This window comes from Callospermophilus lateralis, chromosome 19, assembly GCF_048772815.1.
Source record: "Callospermophilus lateralis isolate mCalLat2 chromosome 19, mCalLat2.hap1, whole genome shotgun sequence".
Lineage (NCBI taxonomy): Eukaryota > Metazoa > Chordata > Mammalia > Rodentia > Sciuridae > Callospermophilus > Callospermophilus lateralis.
In genome coordinates, this window is record NC_135323.1 from 11,427,192 (window position 1) to 11,444,407 (window position 17,216).

Below are 17,216 nucleotides of genomic sequence, written 5' to 3' on the forward strand. Positions count from 1 at the left end.
GGTGGGGAAAGAAACCAGTGCTACCCTGGCCCAGGCCTTAGTCCATTAAATATCCATCTAGTTTCTGGCCAGTCCCACGAATGGAAGTTCAGGCAATGTGTGTCTTCAAAGCTAATTAAAACCAAAGACAGGCCGAGCCATTTGTCAGCTTAGTGCCCTTCAATGGCTTCCCATCGCTTGGAATAACAACATCCATTGAATGGTCCCTGAAGGCCCTGTGTCATCCAGCCACAGCCTCCTTCTCTGTACTGTGCCTCTCCTCTGCTTCTCCACTTACCACAGGGCCTTTGTGCATGCCGTCCCTCTGCCTAGCAGACTTCTACGGGTCATTTCACAGTCCTCCTGAGGGAGGCCTTGCCCAGCCTTCTTGTCGCTTACTCCATTGCGTGCCTCCCCTTCCAGCTCCATCTGTGTGATCGCTGGAGTCCTCCCACCTCCCCCCAGGCTGGAGCGTGTGGGCAGGGACAGTGTCTGTCATCTTCCTTGATCTCGAGTCTCGGGATCAAGCACCGTGCTTGGCCCAGAGCAGATGCCAGTGCACACCCGTCGGCTGAGCTGAGCAGGGAGCCGTCCCTCCCCGGGGCAGTGTCACTGGAGGGACTGCAGTGGCTGGCCAGGCCTGCCCTCGCGGTGCCGCTCACCTGCAGCTTGTGGGCCTTGTCGTTGAGCTCGGCCCGCGCCCGCTCGCCATCGCTGCACTTGGACTGCAGCTCCTGCACCTGCCCCTCCAGCTTCTTCTTCCTGTGCTCCAGCTCCTGCTTGGCCTGGCCCAGCACCCGCAGCTCGCCCGCCAGGTCCGCGTTCTCCTTCTCCAGCGTCTGCTTGCTCTTGTCCAGGTTGGCCTTGGCCTGTGGGGGCGGGAGGTGAGAGGCCGCCTCCTCCCCGCTCCCCAGGAGGGCCCCGGACCGTGCCATCACCTCAGGGGAGCATGGGGCAGGGGGAGCGCAGAGTCACCAGGGAGGCTGGGGGATGCCGTGTCCTAAGCCGTGGAGCTGGCACACGGGGGTCCCACAGCCACCTCCAACCTGCGGTCACGTCCACTGCCCCACTCTGGACTTCCAAAAAGGAGGAGTTGCCAAGATTTAAATAAATTTTGTATGAAAGTCTGGATTTCTAGCTCCTGTTTTGAAGACCTAAACCAGCGCTGCTCACACAGCCCACCATTTGTCAAACGGGTGAGTTTAACTGCACGTGTCAGTAACTGACTTTCAAAAAGCAAACTAAAGGTCTGAAAACGGGGGTCTTGCTTTCCTCCCCAAACCAGCCCTAACCCCAGGCTTATCAGGGTCTGCAGGTGGCTGGGGTGTGGCCCTGAAGGGAACTATGGGCTCTGACCTCCTCTTTGCTCTTTCGCTTCCTGACCACTAGCTGAGGGTTTTGCCCCTGCCCTGGGGCCCCGTGGTGAGCTGCCTCACCCCAGCATTAGACCAACAGACCCTGGACTTCAGCCTCCAACACACTGAGCCAAACAAACCTTTTCTCTTTGTAAGTTGGCCGTCTTGGGAATTTGTTATAGTAACGGACAACTGACCTACCTCATAGGGTGGTTGTAAAGATGGAAGGACAATGTGCGGGAGGCACTTCGTAAATGCGAGGCGCCGTGGCTATCATTAGAATCTCATCACTTGTTATTTGTCTTCACGTAGACGCCAACACATACAGATGGAGTGTCCCTTATCCAAAATGCTTGGGGCCAGAAGTTTAGGATTTCAGATTGTGGAATCTTTGCATTTGGATAAGAGGAGGGAGATCTCCCGGGGATGGGGCCTGAGCCCAAACACGAAATCCATTTGTTTCGTGTACACTTTATCCACATAACCCAGAGGAAATTTTAGACAGTGTCCTCAGTGACCCTGTGTTTGATGTCGCCCGTCCCATGAGCCCAGGCTTGGCATCTTCCACCTGTGGCCTCACATTGACGCCCAGAACGTTTGGGTTTGGGGTGTTTCAGACTTGAAGGTTTTGGACGCGGGACACTCAGACCTGTCATGGTTTGAGGCTGCGACCCTGCGGGCCCGGGTGGCGCGGAGCTGGCGACGTACCCTCTTGAACTGCTCCAGCTGCTCCGTGAGCTCCTCCACAGCCTGCGTGTGCTTCTGCCTCATCTCCTGGACCTGGGCCTCGTGGGAGCGGGCCTCCTCGTCCAAGGCCTTCTTCAGCACCGTCACCTCCTGCTCCCTCTTGGCCCTTGGCAGGAAGAACACAGTAGATGGCAACTGGGAGGAGGCGGGCTTCCCCCCAGCACCCGGAGCTGGAGTCCCGTTGCCGCCCTTCACCGCTGTGCCCTCGAGGGCTTCACCTGGTGTCTCTGAACCTGGAACTTCCTCAGCTGCCAAATGGGGAGCCCATTACCTGCCCAGAATCTCCCTCAAGTCTGAAAGACCAACGGGCCAAATAATAATATTGAAAGAGTATCTGGGAACCACCACGTGGCCACGAGTGTTGATGCCAGCCCTTACTATGTGCCCGGCCCTGAGCATACGTTAAGTGCTCAATAGAGAGGGTAGGGGCAGTGTGTGGGGCCGGGGGAACTGGGGGGTGAACCCAGGGTGCTCCACCACCGAGATCCATCCCAGCCCTTTTTACTTTTTTTGAGACAGGGTCTCGCCAAGTTGCCCAGGCTGTCTTGAATTTGGATCCTCTTGGCTCAGCCTCCCAGGTTGCTGGGATTACAGGTGTGCACCCCCCCACACCTGTCTCAGTTTTTAATACACATCATCTGGTCCTCAGAGCAGCCCTAAGCAGCAGGTGTATTATATGCATCTCACAGATGAAGAGACTCAGAGTGAGCTGCTGGCCCGTGGTGTCACAGCCATGGTGTGACAGAACCTGAAGCTGGCCTGACCTTGAGCTACGCTTTCACCACTGCACGGGGGTTTTTCCATAGTGTTGCCTGGTGACAAGGCCACAGGATATCGTGCTGGCCTCTCAGGGCAGGCCAGCAGTGCAGCACCAGGCCCGGAGGACGGGCAGTGAGCCTCAGGTGTTCAATATTGGCACAGCCCTGCCCACGGGTCGCCCAGGATGCACGTGTGCACGTGTTGAATGAATAAACGCCCCAGTCGCGCCCGAGTGGCGCCCGGGTCAACCCTCGTGGAGCAGCCGTTAACCATGATGGGACTCAGCGTGCGTGTGAGTCCACTTTTCTGTAGTTTTGAAATCGTCTCTAATTGAGTGTCATTCTTTGTTGATGGGAAATAAGATCAGACCCCATCGAGCTTCCGTCAGTCACAGCAGAACGTGGCCAGGAAGGTCGAGGTCTCGGGGCTGAGGACTCCTGGGCATCGGGACTGGCCTGGGCCCTTTCCTCCCCGTCCCCGGGGTCCTGGGGCCAAGAACTGTGGCTGGGTGGCGTCCTGTCACCTGAGCTCCTGCTGGGCGGCCGTGCTGTCCAGCGTGTCCTCCAGCTCAGTCTTCAGGGCCTCCAGCTCCTCCCCCAGGTCCCGCTTCTGCTTCTCGGCCTTGTTCCTGGCCGCTCGCTCCGAGTCCAGGTCCTCCTGGAGGTCGGAGATGTGGCCCTCCAGCTCGCGGATCTTCTTCAGGGCGTTGTTCTTCTGGGCGATTTCGTCATCCAGCCTGCAAGGGACGGCGGGGGTGGCCGTTGAGACCCCAGGGTCCCTACAGTATCCATGCAGCCAGGAACTCTGTCCTGGGGAGGGGCAGAACGTGTCTCGGCTGGTCCCAGAACACAGGGCTCAGGGAGTCATGTGGGATGAGGGGCCACACTGTGCGCACACAAAGCAGGTCCGTCCACAGCGGGCACCTCGCAGCGGCTTCCTGCACGGTGGACACTTATTTGTCCTCCAGGTGCTGGAGCAGGGAGTGCCAGCTCCGAACCAGGCCCGAGCCCCCGCCTGCCTGGCCGAGGCTGTGAGCAAGGACCCAGGAGGGCGGAGGAGGGGACTCAGAGGCAGAGTGCAGGAGGGTGTCACAGAAGGACCTGGGGGAGGACCAGGAGGAGGAGGGCTCTGGCCAGGGACAGGCACCCACTTAGACGTGACTGCACTTGTGAACCGGCACCAACGAGAGCAGAAGGGCCGGTCTGGGGGGACAGACTGGAGGGGGCGGGCTCCGGAGGCGAGGCGGAAGAACCTGCCTTCCCCCGTAAGCCAGCCCCAGGTGGTTGTCATCGGTCACCCCAGCACGGTGGGGCAGAAGCTGGAACAGAAAGAGCCGAGCTGGGGCCTGAGCAGAGTCAGGGGTCGATCCTCACGGGGTGAGGCCTGTGCCCCTTCCTCCCCAGTGAGAGGAGAGCAGCGCACCTGACGGGGGCCGCTGGAAGAGAGCTCAGCTCAGCACGTGCAGGGAAGCCATTGTCACCTGTCACCACTGCGATCCTCCCAATGTGGAGCCAGGCAAAGGGGACAAGGGGGGGACGGGTGGGAGCACTTCCCCAAGGACAGGCAGAGTGTGTGTGGGGGGGCGCTGCCTGCTGTGGGTGGGAGGAAGAGGGTGGGCAACAGCTGCGGAGGAGCCTGGCATTCACAGAAAGAGACTGGGGGACAGGAAGGTCACCCTAGCTTTAGACGTGCTGTGGGAATGGACTCAGTGGGCGATGGAATGCAGAACTGGGGTGGGGATGAGAAACACCCGGGCATCCAGGAGGGCGCCCCGACAGCGTGGGAACAAGGAGACTGCAAAGGAAGGCTGGGCTTGGAGGGGGGAGAAGGCAGTCCCAGGCGAGCTGGGAGGCTGAGAGCAGAGGCCTGGCCGCAAAACCCAGTCTGTGCTAAGGGCCTGGGGCACCTGGAACAAGGTGGCCGCTGCGGATGGCAGGCGGCCCCCGGACACTGCGCACATGGCCTCAGCCCCGTGCCGCCCGCTACCTGGCCAGGGCCGCCTGCAGCTCCTCCTCCTTCTTGGCCAGCTGCATCTTGAGCTCGGCGATCTGCGCCTGCAGGTCGGCGATCTGCTCGTGGAAGTCGCTGGCGTCGCCCTCCAGCTTCCGTTTCAGCTTCTCCAGCTCCTGCCGGCTCTTCTCCTCCTTCTTCAGCCGCACTGCAGCCGCAGAGGGCGCTCAGGACGGGGCCCACCGCAGGGAGCCTAAGGCCACCCGGCGGCACACACGGCCCCGACCTCGCGGCAGCACAGCAGGATCAGGCCAAGCTCCTGGGGACCCCAGAGGGCTGCTCGGGACCTCGGACTCTGGACCTCCTCCCGTCCCACGGGGGCCCCTGGCGGCGGCCCACCTTCCAGCTCTGAGATCATGGACTCGTGCTTGTTCTTCAGCTTGGTCAGGTTCTTGGCCTTCTCTTCCTCCTCCGCTAGATTCGTTGTCAGGTCGCTGATTCTCTCTTCCAGGAGTTTCCGCTCCTTTGGGGGCGGGAAGAGAGACAGTGTCAACCCGGTGTTTTTCTCCACGATCTACATCTTTCTTTTAGTCATTTCCATATAAACCATCCCAAAGAACGCCCCACATTAGAGCCAAAGGCAGGCTGGTGTCCACTGGTAGAGGTTCCCGAAGGATCCCCAGCCTGGACACTCCCCATCTCGTGCCAGCGTGTCTGACTCACTGGCCGCTTTCCATTCCCACTGCACGCCAGCTGTCCCTGCCTCAGGGCCTTTGCACAGCGGACCACCCCCACTAAGTGCTCCTTACTCTACAGGTTTCCACTTCATCTCCTGCCTCCATCCTGGAGGGCTCTGCCCTAAGAGTGGGGACGCCTTCGGCACCCTGATCACAGTGGTCATGGGTGGGTGTCTCCTCTCCCTGGGGTGGACGCCCCTGGGGGAAGGTCCTGCTGCACCACACGCCTGTCCCTACGGGCCCCGGCTCACAGGAGGGCCCAGCGACGCCCGGCTCGAGGACACAGGACGCCCACCTCAGGGGGACTGGGAGGTGTCACTGACCAGGATGGCGGTGCCTCCAGGTGGCAGAGCTCATGGGCTTTCCCAGACCCCGCCCCAGGCAGCCCCGTGGCCACGCAGAGGCGCCCTCACCTTGGACAGCTTGTTGTTCTGGTCGTCCATGACCAGGATGTCGTCCTCCAGCTTCTTGATCTTGGCCTCGGCCGTGACCTTCTCGAGCTGCAGCTTCTGCCTGGCCGCCTCCTCCTCCTCCAGCTGCTCCTCCAGGTCCTGTGTGGGCAGGGAGAGGAAGCACAGCGGGCTCAGGTCACAGTCTCCCCGGGGACAGCGGAGCTTAGGGCTACACAGGCCCCGACGGTCACGTCCAGCACCCTCAGCCTCCTATGAGGAGGAGGCTAGAGGCTGGGGTCAGCGGCCTTCCCCAGTGGAGCCTCCGTCTCCTCGACTGCAAAGTGGGGACAGCAGGGGCCACGGTGTGAAGCAGGCCCACCACCCCTGGATCCTACCCCTCCAAGAGGTGGAGCCGGGCCCCCCCTTGGGGGCAGGCTGGGCGTTAATGACCCGATTCTGGCAGAAAAATTTGGGAGGCGAGAGGATGTAGCCCCAGAGACGAGGCTGTGAGGCTTGCGCCCCCTGCACTCTTCCCGATCCTCCTCCTGGGTGAGCCAGTCACCATCTCAAGAGGACACCTAGCAGCTCTGGAAGAGGCCCCCGTACTGAGGAACCGAGGCCGCCTGCTTCCAGCCCAGTCAAGCTTTCCAATAACTGTGGCCCTGGCTAACGTCTTGACGGGAGACCCTGTGCCAGAACCATCCCGCTAAGCCAGCCCCAGATTCCTGTGTGGGACGAGTATTTATTATGCCAAGATGCTGCATTCGGGCCGCTTTGTTACACAGCCGCAGCTGACAAACACAGCTGCCCGTCACACAGGGTTGCTATCCAAAGAAAGAGGGTGTGCATACAGACAGGGCAGTGGTCAGGGTGGTCATTTAAGGAGACCGGGGGGGAGGTCAGAGTGGTCAAACCTCAACTCTCTTCACCTGTCCAGTGGGGACGCGTGTCACAGACTCTGGCAGTGAGGGTGAGGCGATATGCCGCCCCCGTGGGCAGCCCTGGGGCCCCTTACCAGCATCTGCTGGGCCATCTTCTTCCTCTCGGCCTGCAGCTGCTGGCTGCGGTCCTCCTCCTCCTCTAGGCGGGCCTCCATCTCGTGCAGGATCTCCTCCAGCTCCTGCTTCTTGGCGGCCAGCCGGACCCGCATCTCCTCGGCCTCTGCGTACAGCTCCGTCTCCGCCTGCAGCTGCTCCTGCAGCAGGTTCTTCTCCTCGGCCAGCTGCGGGGGGAGGAGGTGGCCGTGAGCCCACCCTGCGCCTGGCGGGCTCTGGGGCTCCCTGCGGCCGCCCGCCCACCTGCGAGTGCTTCTGCTCCAGCTCCTTGAGCTCGCTCTCGGCCTTCTGCTGCCGCTCCTTGGTCTTCTGCAGCTCGTCTTCCTTGGCCTGCATCTCCTCCTCCTGCCGCGTCACCTGGAGCAGCGGCTTCACCTGCGCACCCACGGCCAAGGCTCGCGTCAGATGGACACCTCTAAGCTACAGATGCTTTTGCCCCCAACCCCCATCCAGGGGACATGGGGCGTGTCTGCAGACACCATCGGTTGTCACACTGGTGGACGGTACTGAACACCACAGAAGGCACAGGACCCCCCCCCTCCAAATAGTCACAGTGGCCAGGTGGAGGGACTGTCCAGCAGTGCCGCAGTCTCCTGCTCCCTGCCTCAGACCTGTCCCGAGAGGGGACTCCTGCTGGGGCTGGGGGAAAGCAGGGGCCCTCGCCTCCGGCCTCCCGGCCAAGGCCACGGCCAGCATTGCTTATATTCCCTCCCTGGACTGTTTCCTATGTTTAAAAACAGACTCGAGCGCGTCCTGCCTCGCTTCACGTCTGCCTTACGACCCGAGATCACGGGCTCCTCCTCAGCCCAGGCTGGTCATCGTTCTTACGACGTTATTTTTAGATGGCCATTGTTTTTAATAGTTGAAAATGTTTCCATCGAGGGGTGAACACATCCCTGTGCCAAGGGCTGGACATTGACCTGCCGCTGCTGTCCCTAAGGCCCAGGAAGCCCTGATTTTATTGAACGTGGTTTTCTTGGGATAGTTTGCCAGAAGGCAGGTCAAGGGGGATGGACCTGTCCAAGCAGCGGCTCCCCCTGCATAGTTCACGGGCTTGTTTTTAAGCCCCAGCTTGGCCCCGGGCCCTGGCTGACCATGACAGTCGCCTTTATCTCCTTGTTTCTATGACTGTTTGTTGACGGGTCCCACCATCAGCGGGTCATTTCCCAAGGCCAGGGGCTGTGAGGCCTGTCCACAGCTGCCTCCCCACCACCTAGTGTGTGCCTGCCCCAGGGGCAGCAGGTCTACAGCTGGGCATGGCATTGTGTGGCGGGCACACTGCAGGTGGCGCTCTTGGAGCCAGCTGTGGCCAGAGGCCTTGGGTCCACTCGCCAAGACACAACCGCGGATACGGGCGACCATGTGCTCTCCCGGTCACCATGCTGATGCAGAGGGCCAGTCCCCAGAGGCGGCCCAACACTGGAGCACGCCCTTGACCTCGCATCCTGATGAAACTCAGACGGGAGACCAGCATTTCCCAGGGCCACAGGGGGAGGTGGGCGGGCTACAGGGGCCCAGGTGAGGGGTCACCGGGGTGATGGGAACACCCTGGATCTGCATGGAGGTGGTGGCCGTCACCCACAGGCCCGGGGAGGCCCTCTCAGGTGGAGAGCCAGCGGCAGGCGGGGTGTGGGCTCCACCTGGGGGGCCTGGGGGGCCTGGGAGGTCCAGGGGGCCGCGCACTCGCCTTGGTGAAGAGCCGCCACCACTGCCAGTTGCGCAGCTTGAGGTAGGCGGCGCAGTTCCTCTGGATCACCTTCATGGCCGTCAGCTGCTGCTGCCGCTTGGCGAAGGCCCTGGAGAGGGAGCAGGGGCCATGAGGAGCCCACATCCCATGGTCCACACGCCCTGCACCGCACTCTCCCGCCCAGAGCCTCTGAGCTTCCGCAGACTGTCCCGGCTTAGCCCCCCGAGGGGAGGGAGCCTTTCTCAGGGGGCAAGGGAGACCCACAGGATGCCCTGGACTCACAGCTGGGATCCCAACACCCCCAGAAATCGAACCTGTGCTACAGCATCGCTGCGGACTGTCACTCCCCCAGGGCCACCACCTGTCCTGACCAACCTGCTCTTTCCCTGGTTGTACCTTAGACGCCTCAGCCCTCGATACCATCTCCTCACGCCTCCTTTAAGGGCTACTGGGTATGAGGGACCACAGGACAGGGAGAGGGCCCACGGGACAGTGAGGGGGACCACGAGACAGGGAGGGGGACCACGGGACAGGGAGGGGGACCACGAGACAGGGAGGGGGACCACGGGACAGGGAGGGGGACCACGAGACAGGGAGGGGGACCACGGGACAGGGAGGGGGACCACAGGACAGGGAGGGGGACCACAGGACAGGGAGGGGGACCACGGGACAGGGAGGGGGACCACGGGACAGGGAGGGGGACCACGGGACAGGGAGGGGGACCACGGGACAGGGAGGGGGACCACGGGACAGGGAGAGGGCCCACGGGACAGGGAGAGGGCCCACGGGACAGGGAGGGGGCCCACGGGACAGGGAGGGGGCCCACGGGACAGGGAGGGGGCCCACGGGACAGGGAGGGGGCCCACGGGACAGGGAGGGGGCCCACGGGACAGGGAGGGGGCCCACGGGACAGGGAGGGGGACCACGGGACAGGGAGGGGGACCACGGGACAGGGAGAGGGTCCATCTCGATGGGCACAGGTTTTAAGAATTAAACTGCCCAGTTATTCTGGAGCTGGGGAGGCTGGCAACAGGGAATTTAGCTACTGAACTTCGCAAGTTAGGTCTGTTGCTGGACCAAGGGCTCCCCAGAGCTGGCCTTTGCCATCTTGGGTCCAGTGACAGTGATCAGCCTGACCCCCTCAGGGCTCTGCAGATGAGGCAGGTCTACGCCCCATGACTTCGCTCACTCTGGACAGAGTGGCTCCACCAGCCCCTGAAGGCGCCTGGGCCTGGGCCTGTCCTAGGGGCACCTGAGCCTCACCTGGGCCCATGCTTCACAGCGCAGAGGGCACCAGGACTCCCAGCGTCCTGCCTTTTGAAGCCCACTTGGACTTGGGGAATGCTGGTAGGGCCACACACCCCTCCAGGTTATCACATCCTAACATTTCTACAAGTGACCCCCAGCCACTGCTGTCAGCCTGTTCAGGGTCCTCTCACTGACTCCTCGTGACCAGCTCCACGAGGAAGGGACCATCACGTCATATTCCCGTGGAGAACCCCAAGGCTCAGAGAGGTATCGTAACCTGCCCAGGGTTGATCAGGACATAGTGGGGGGCCTAACCTAGAGGGGACCGTTTCTTTCCACTCCACTAAAAGCTGCTGTTCACCAGGAAAGATCTTAAAACAGGTGGCTTCTGAGAAATCAGGGACCCGCAACACGGGGCCAGGAGGCCCTCGATGTCATGGGTCGGCCTGCTTGGGGACCTCGGGGTCCGGGGCGCGTCTTACTTCCTGGCCAGGTAGCCGCGACACATGGCTTGGAAGGCTATGATGACGTCGGTGATCTTCAGGTCTCGCTCCTCCTCCAGGTGGGCCAGGACCCCGGTGCGGAAGAAGATCTTGCTCTGTCCGATCCTGTACAGGTTGGGGTCCAGCTCCAGGGCTTTGATCTGCCAGGGAAGGAGAGGAGCCCCGCTGTCACCTGGGCCGGGGTCCCCCCGGCTGGGCGTGGCGGGGGCTGGGGAGGGCGGGGGCTCACCATGAGGATGCAGGCCTGCTTGCCGTCCATGAAGCCCTTGGGGATGGCGTTCGCTGCCAGGATCTCGTAGCTGGAAACAGAGCAGAAGCCACCCAGTGCCTCCTCCAGTCACGCTGCCCGGCCGGTTGCCCGTGGTGCCCCCTGGCCCGGGCCCCCGGGGCTCACCGCTGGCGGAACTCCTGGAAGACGATCCTGTTGGGGAAGCCCTGGCGGCAGATGCGGATGCCCTCCAGCACGCCGTTGCACCGCAGCTGCTCCAGCACCAGGAACGCGTCCAGCTTGCCCGACTGCGGGGGCAGAAGAGGACAGTGACCGTGGGCCAGGGCGCAGGTCTGACTGACCCCCCTGCAGACCGTGGGGTAAGACAGAGGCACAGACAAGGCTCGGCAGAAGCTGTGCGACATAGCGCCCCCTCTCTGGGCCCCGTGTGTCCCCTGGGCTCCTTGTCCTCAGGGTGCCAGCGTCTCTGGCTGGAAAATGGGCTTCTCCTCCCCAGCTCCTCCCTCACTCCTGTCCGTCACCCATCCTCTAGCTCCTGCCTCCAAACTCCCCCGTCACCTCCGTCCCTGCCCCACCTCTCCCTGCAGTCCTGCCTCCCCACCTCGGTCCCTCGTTTGTTCTAGAACATCCACCTGTCCACAACCAACTCTGCTCAGACCCCTGCCCCCTCCATGGCTTCCTATGGACAGGAGGCCAAGCTCTGGTCCTGAGGGACTCCATGGTCTAGGCTCTGCCCACCCACCCTCTCCTCTGCCCAGCCCCACCCCCCGCCATCACGTCAGTGTGAGATGACAGCTAAGGTTCTTGCTGCGACCCTGCGTTTTCACCCCTGAGCCCCTTGGGCCGCCTCTGCCTCCCGCACACCTCACCAAGGGGACGCCTGCGCGGACTCAGGTCCAGATTCTCTAGGGGCTTCCTGTGAGTCCTGGGTGGCTGTGGGGCCCAGCTCAGGGCGTTCTCATGATGACCACTGTGGTCCCCAGCCTGGGTGTCTACCCCCCAGGACCTTCCACAACCTCAGCTCCGCTGACATCCAGGGCCAGAGGGTCTGCCGTAGGAGCACCGCAGGTGTCCAGCAGCCTCCTGGCCTCTACCTGCTATATGCTACAGAGGCTCCCTCCCGGCCATCCAGGTGACCTTCCACCCACAGCAGGCGGAGCCCTTGCAGTGGGCAGGGGCTGGGTGCAGATGGGGGCATCCCCTCCTGGCCCTCTACCTTGGTGTGCCTCAGTGCCACCCATGTCCCCCGACAGTGGGCCTGGGGCACCCTGGCTACTTGGGCAGCCAGGGCCAAGAGCCCGGAGGCAGGGCTCACCCTCTTCTCGTGGTTGGGGATGATGCAGCGCACGAAGTTGGGCGTGGTGTTGCGCAGCGTGGTCATCAGCTTGCCCAGCTGCTCCTTGTACAGCTGCCCCACGGTGCGGAACATGCCCTTCTTGGTCTTGGAGGCACTGGGCAGCGAGCTCTCGGTCATCTTGGCCATCTGGTCCAGCCCCACGATGCGGTCCACTGAGGGGCACATTGAGGGTGGCATTGGCCTCCGGCCCTCCTAGGGCCTCCACCCCTGCCACAGGCCAGGGGACCAGGCCCAGAGGGTGGCAGGTGAGGCAGGCCTCCTGGGTGGAGGACATTTCTGGAGGACCCAGGTCCCCTCTGTGGGCCCAAGACCCTTCCTCTCTGTCCACCACCTTCACCTCCAGCAGCAGAAAGGGGAGGCGTGTGGGGGGTGGGCATCCAAGTAGTGTCACGCTGGGAAACCCCAAGGGTGCCCGAGTGACAGAAGGAACGTTCTCCGCCCTCATCAGAGACCTGTCCTTGCTGCTCTCCACAAGGAGCCCTGGCGCCATTTTGTGCCTGGGCCTCCCTTGCTACAGGAGGTGGCCCAGAACATCTGCCTCCAAGGGCAGGAACGAGAGACATGGCACGCAGGCCCCCGTCTCCTGGCCAGCCTCCCACCTTCCTCCACTCACGAGCGTTAGTTGAGGACTTGCTATGTGCTTGGCCCCAGGGGCCACCATGACCAAAACAGAGACCCACCCAGCTCTGGTCCTCTGGCTGCCTGGGGGTGGGGGCAGCCAGTGATCAGGTGTCTATGGTCTTCCCGGTGGTTACGTGTGGCTAGGAAAGAGACGGGGGAGGGAGACAGGTCCTTCCTTTGACGGGGTGGGGGGCTCTGTCTGTTGACATTTGAACAGAGACACCAGATAGAAGCAGGGAGTGACCACGTGGACGTCCAGGGAGAGAATAAACCGAGCAGAAGGCACAGAAAGGGAGGCAGAGGCCTGGCCCACAGGTAGCTGCTGGCATCTCGCACAGGTGTGCCTTCTCTGGGAAGGAGGGAACCCAGGGCTCGGCAGGTGCTGCCCACGTCGAGCCCAACCCCAGGGCCTTGCGGGGCATGGCTCCTGCCCCACGGGCTCGGCTGCCACGTGACAGTGGTGCTCCACCAGCCTGCCTCCCCCTAGCCAGGGCCCGAGGGCAGGGCCTGGCTGGGCTGCTCATGAGGCCCAGGCTGAGGCTGACCTGGAGTGACACGGCTGTCCAGACCCAGGGTGGGCAGTGGGACCCTCTGGAGTGCTTCCCATCATGCCCCAAGCAAGGGAAGCCAGTCCTGCAAGCCCCAGGCCCACAGGCTCCGGGGCAAGAGTGGCATCTGGTGGGCACCCAGGGTCCCATCGGCAGAGCCCACCAACCCTGGCAAACACACAGCAGCACCTCACACAGGTCACCTACTCCCTGGTTCTCAGGAGGAGCCAGAGAGGCTCCCAGACCCGCAGCAGGGCTGGGGCACAGCGGGGAAGAGCAGATCCCCAGGTCCCGCCCCGGGTTTCAACAGGTGATCCTGAGCCCTCTGGTCTAAGGGGACCCTGGTGATGACCTGGGAGGAGTGGGACGGTCCTATCTCTAGCTGATGAGGATAACGAAGCTATAAAGTCAGTATTCACCCTGTGCTTGGCCTCGGGGGCCACCGTGACCAAAACAGAGACCCACCCAGCTGTGGTCCTCTGGCTGCCTGTAAGACGAGACTGAATGAAGCCAGGTCCTTCTGACCTCAGCTGGGGGCAGTCTGACCCGCCTGCCTGGTCACCGTTTCCTCTGAGCCCTGACCTCAGACCTGCCCCTGGGGTCCAGGCATGGGGTTGAGGGGACTCAGGAAGAGGTGGAGTGTTTGACAAGCACGTGACGACAGGGTCCTCTCCCTGCCCCACACACAGGCCTCCCTCCTGGGGCAGCTGGAAGAGAGAGGACTGAGGAGCCCAGCCTCCCCCTGGAAGCAGCCTCCAGGGCCAGGAGGGCCTCACCGTCCTTCCACAGGTCGGCCACAAACTTGTCAGAGGAGGCATTGAGGAGGGAGGTCACGTTGTCATTCAGCGGGTCCATGTTCTTGGTCAGCCAGGCGCTGGCGTTATAGTCCACCTGCCAAGGACCACCGCACCGGTCAGGTGCCCTCTCCAGCCAGACACCAACGGCAGGACCCAGGGCCTCCGGGTTCCCTCCCGGAGCTCCCAAGGTCAGCGAGGAAAGGACGTTTGCAGCCGCCATGATGGGTCTCCTCCAACACCATGAGGGAGGCCCATGGATCAAGGGCCCCGAGCACTGGAGGGGCAGCAAGCCGTGGCCACTGCAGGGAAGGCCTCTCCCTCCCACAGTCTCTTGCAGCCCCTCCCCTGGCGCCTCCTCTCTCCAGAGAGGGCACAAGGCCCTGGAGTTATAAAAAGGCTAAGGATGGGCCTATGGGTGGCCAGAGTCCTCCCCACACCCACCGTCCCCTCACCCAGGGAAGCCCTGACGACAGCCTGAGCTCTGAGCTAAGCCTGGGGTCCTCTTTCCCAGTCTCGGGGAACACGATTTTTTCTTTTTTAACTTGGAGGTTCTGACCCCTGGGTGTACACACACACACGTTGAAGGCCCTTGGAATTCCTGACCAAAGCCTTCATCTTATTACTGTGACCTTGAAATGAAAGAAGCGGATGATTCCGCTCTGGTGGATTATTATGGGATGTGGGTTGTCAAGGTGACGGCCAGGCCTGATCTGAGAGGGGCCTGGGAAAGACACGCATGAAGCCAGAAAGATAAAAGAGTTTCCTCTGTGCACTTCAAGGAGCATAATCTCCCTTGAATACAGGGCAGAGTCGGGGCACGTTGGTCAAGAGCCTAGAGGGTAAATGTTTCCAGCTTGGTGAGCCACGGTGTCCAGCTCTGTCCTTGGGGCCCGAAAGCGGCTGTAGACCTTCTGTGAGAAAATGGGCCTGGCCGGGTTCCAATAAAACTATTTATAAACACATTCTAGGGGCCAGGTTTGACCCTTGGGCTTGTAGTTTGTCACCCGCTGGTCTCACAGTGCAGTGGGGTTACTGGGGGTGGGGTTCATAAAATGATTCTGCAAACCAGACCAAGCGAGGCCTTTCTACATTGTTCAGGACATTCAGGAGCCATAAGGCAAGGTCCTGTGTGTCAACAGGCAGGACATGGTGATCAGGGAGGAGGGAGGATGGAGTGGGGGGGAGGAGGGAGGAGTGGGGGGGAGGATGGAGTGGGGGAGAGGAGGGAGGATGGAGTGGGGGGGAGGAGGGGAGGTGGAGTGGGGGAGGAGGGAGGATAGAGTGGGGGGAGGAGGGGAGGTGCTGTGGGGGGAGGGAGGATGGAGTGGGGGGGAGGGAGGATGGAGTGGGGGGAGGGAGGATGGAGTGGGGGGAGGGAGGATGGAGTGGGGGGGAGGGAGGATGGAGTGGGGGGAGGAGGGAGGATAGAGTGGGGGGGGAGGATGGAGTGGGGGAGAGGAGGGAGGATGGAGTGGGGGGGAGGAGGGAGGATAGAGTGGGGGGAGGAGGGGAGGTGCTGTGGGGGGAGGGAGGATGGAGTGGGGGGGAGGGAGGATGGAGTGGGGGGAGGGAGGATGGAGTGGGGGGAGGGAGGATGGAGTGGGGGGAGGAGGGAGGATGGAGTGGGGGGAGGAGGGAGTAGGGGGAGGAGGGAGGATAGAGTGGGGGGAGGAGGGGAGGTGCTGTGGGGGGAGGGAGGATGGAGTGGGGGGGAGGGAGGATAGAGTGGGGGGAGGAGGGGAGGTGCTGTGGGGGGAGGGAGGATGGAGTGGGGGGGAGGGAGGATGGAGTGGGGGGAGGAGGGAGGATAGAGTGGGGGGGAGGATGGAGTGGGGGAGAGGAGGGAGGATGGAGTGGGGGGGAGGAGGGGAGGTAGAGTGGGGGAGGAGGGAGGATAGAGTGGGGGGAGGAGGGGAGGTGCTGTGGGGGGAGGGAGGATGGAGTGGGGGGGAGGGAGGATGGAGTGGGGGGAGGGAGGATGGAGTGGGGGGAGGAGGGAGGATGGAGTGGGGGGAGGAGGGAGGATGGAGTGGGGGGAGGAGGGAGGATGGAGTGGGGGGGAGGGAGGATGGAGTGGGGGGGAGGGAGGATGGAGTGGGGGGAGGAGGGGAGGTGCTGTGGGGGGAGGGAGGATGGAGTGGGGGGGAGGGAGGATGGAGTGGGGGGGAGGGAGGATGGAGTGGGGGGAGGAGGGAGGATGGAGTAGGGGGAGGAGGGAGGATAGAGTGGGGGGAGGAGGGAGGATAGAGTGGGGGGAGGAGGGGAGGTGCTGTGGGGGGAGGGAGGATGGAGTGGGGGGAGGGAGGATGGAGTGGGGGGAGGGAGGATGGAGTGGGGGGAGGGAGGATAGAGTGGGGGGGAGGGAGGATGGAGTGGGGGAGGAGGGAGGATAGAGTGGGGGGGAGAATGGAGTGGGGGAGAGGAGGGAGGATGGAGTGGGGGGGAGGAGGGGAGGTGGAGTGGGGGGGAGGAGGGGAGGTAGAGTGGGGGAGGAGGGAGGATAGAGTGGGGGGAGGAGGGGAGGTGCTGTGGGGGGAGGGAGGATGGAGTGGGGGGGAGGGAGGATGGAGTGGGGGGAGGGAGGATGGAGTGGTGGGGAGGGAGGATGGAGTCGGGGAGGAGGAGGAAGAAAACTACCATAGACTTCCCCAGGGGGAACAGGCTGGCAATGGCGGGGACATTGGTTAAACCCAAGGTAGATTTAGTGGTCACCTCATTCTAGTTGATCCTTCTTTTGGGGTTTAACTCATAGAAGGCAGGATTTAGAGTCTATCCAAGAAAGAAGAGCCTGGCTGCAGAGACTGGAGGGGCGCAGTCTCTCCTCTTATGGATGCACAGACCCATCGTACACAGGCCCTGGCTGAGTGTGACCTGCTACGTGCCTTTGAGATTTCCAGCCAGCCCCAGGGTACTGCCACTCCCAATCATCCCTGGTCTGATCATCCACCTGGGTCCTGTGGACAGAGCGGGTGCTGGGCGAGCCGGTACCTTGCCAGCGTAGTGGATGATGGAGAACTCGGTTTTGTCCTTGAGTTGCTTGGGCTTCTGGAACTTGGGGTGGTTGCCCTGCTCTGAGCACAGCTTCTCCACAAAGGACTTGTCCGTGGCCTTGGGGAACCAGCACTCCTCGTCCAGCAGGGCCAGCACACCGGGAGGGTTGTTCTGTGGAGGACAAGGGGCAGGAGTCACAGTGAGGCCCCCCCCCAGCACACTGCATAGGCCTCCCCTGTTGTCACCACACTTGCCTGCATA

The 17,216-nt window shown here is 62.5% G+C and overlaps 1 protein-coding gene across 4 annotated transcripts in view; it reads right to left on the reverse strand.

Annotated features, from left to right (window-relative positions):
* Myh11 (myosin heavy chain 11) overlaps positions 1–17,216 on the reverse strand; it is a 92,033-nt gene that overhangs the window by 12,182 nt on the left and 62,635 nt on the right. For all 4 annotated transcript variants that reach the window (XM_076840499.2, XM_076840498.2, XM_076840501.2 and 1 more), the window contains 15 exons: positions 16,953–17,126; positions 13,944–14,058; positions 11,957–12,150; positions 10,807–10,928; positions 10,642–10,711; positions 10,392–10,552; positions 8,662–8,770; positions 7,218–7,349; positions 6,935–7,141; positions 5,941–6,078; positions 5,190–5,313; positions 4,827–4,998; positions 3,364–3,576; positions 2,043–2,187; positions 642–848 (listed from right to left, as the gene is read on the reverse strand). In XM_076840499.2, coding sequence (XP_076696614.2) covers positions 642–848; positions 2,043–2,187; positions 3,364–3,576; positions 4,827–4,998; positions 5,190–5,313; positions 5,941–6,078; positions 6,935–7,141; positions 7,218–7,349; positions 8,662–8,770; positions 10,392–10,552; positions 10,642–10,711; positions 10,807–10,928; positions 11,957–12,150; positions 13,944–14,058; positions 16,953–17,126 — 2,283 coding nt within the window. The remainder of the gene's footprint in view (positions 1–641; positions 849–2,042; positions 2,188–3,363; positions 3,577–4,826; positions 4,999–5,189; positions 5,314–5,940; positions 6,079–6,934; positions 7,142–7,217; positions 7,350–8,661; positions 8,771–10,391; positions 10,553–10,641; positions 10,712–10,806; positions 10,929–11,956; positions 12,151–13,943; positions 14,059–16,952; positions 17,127–17,216) is intronic.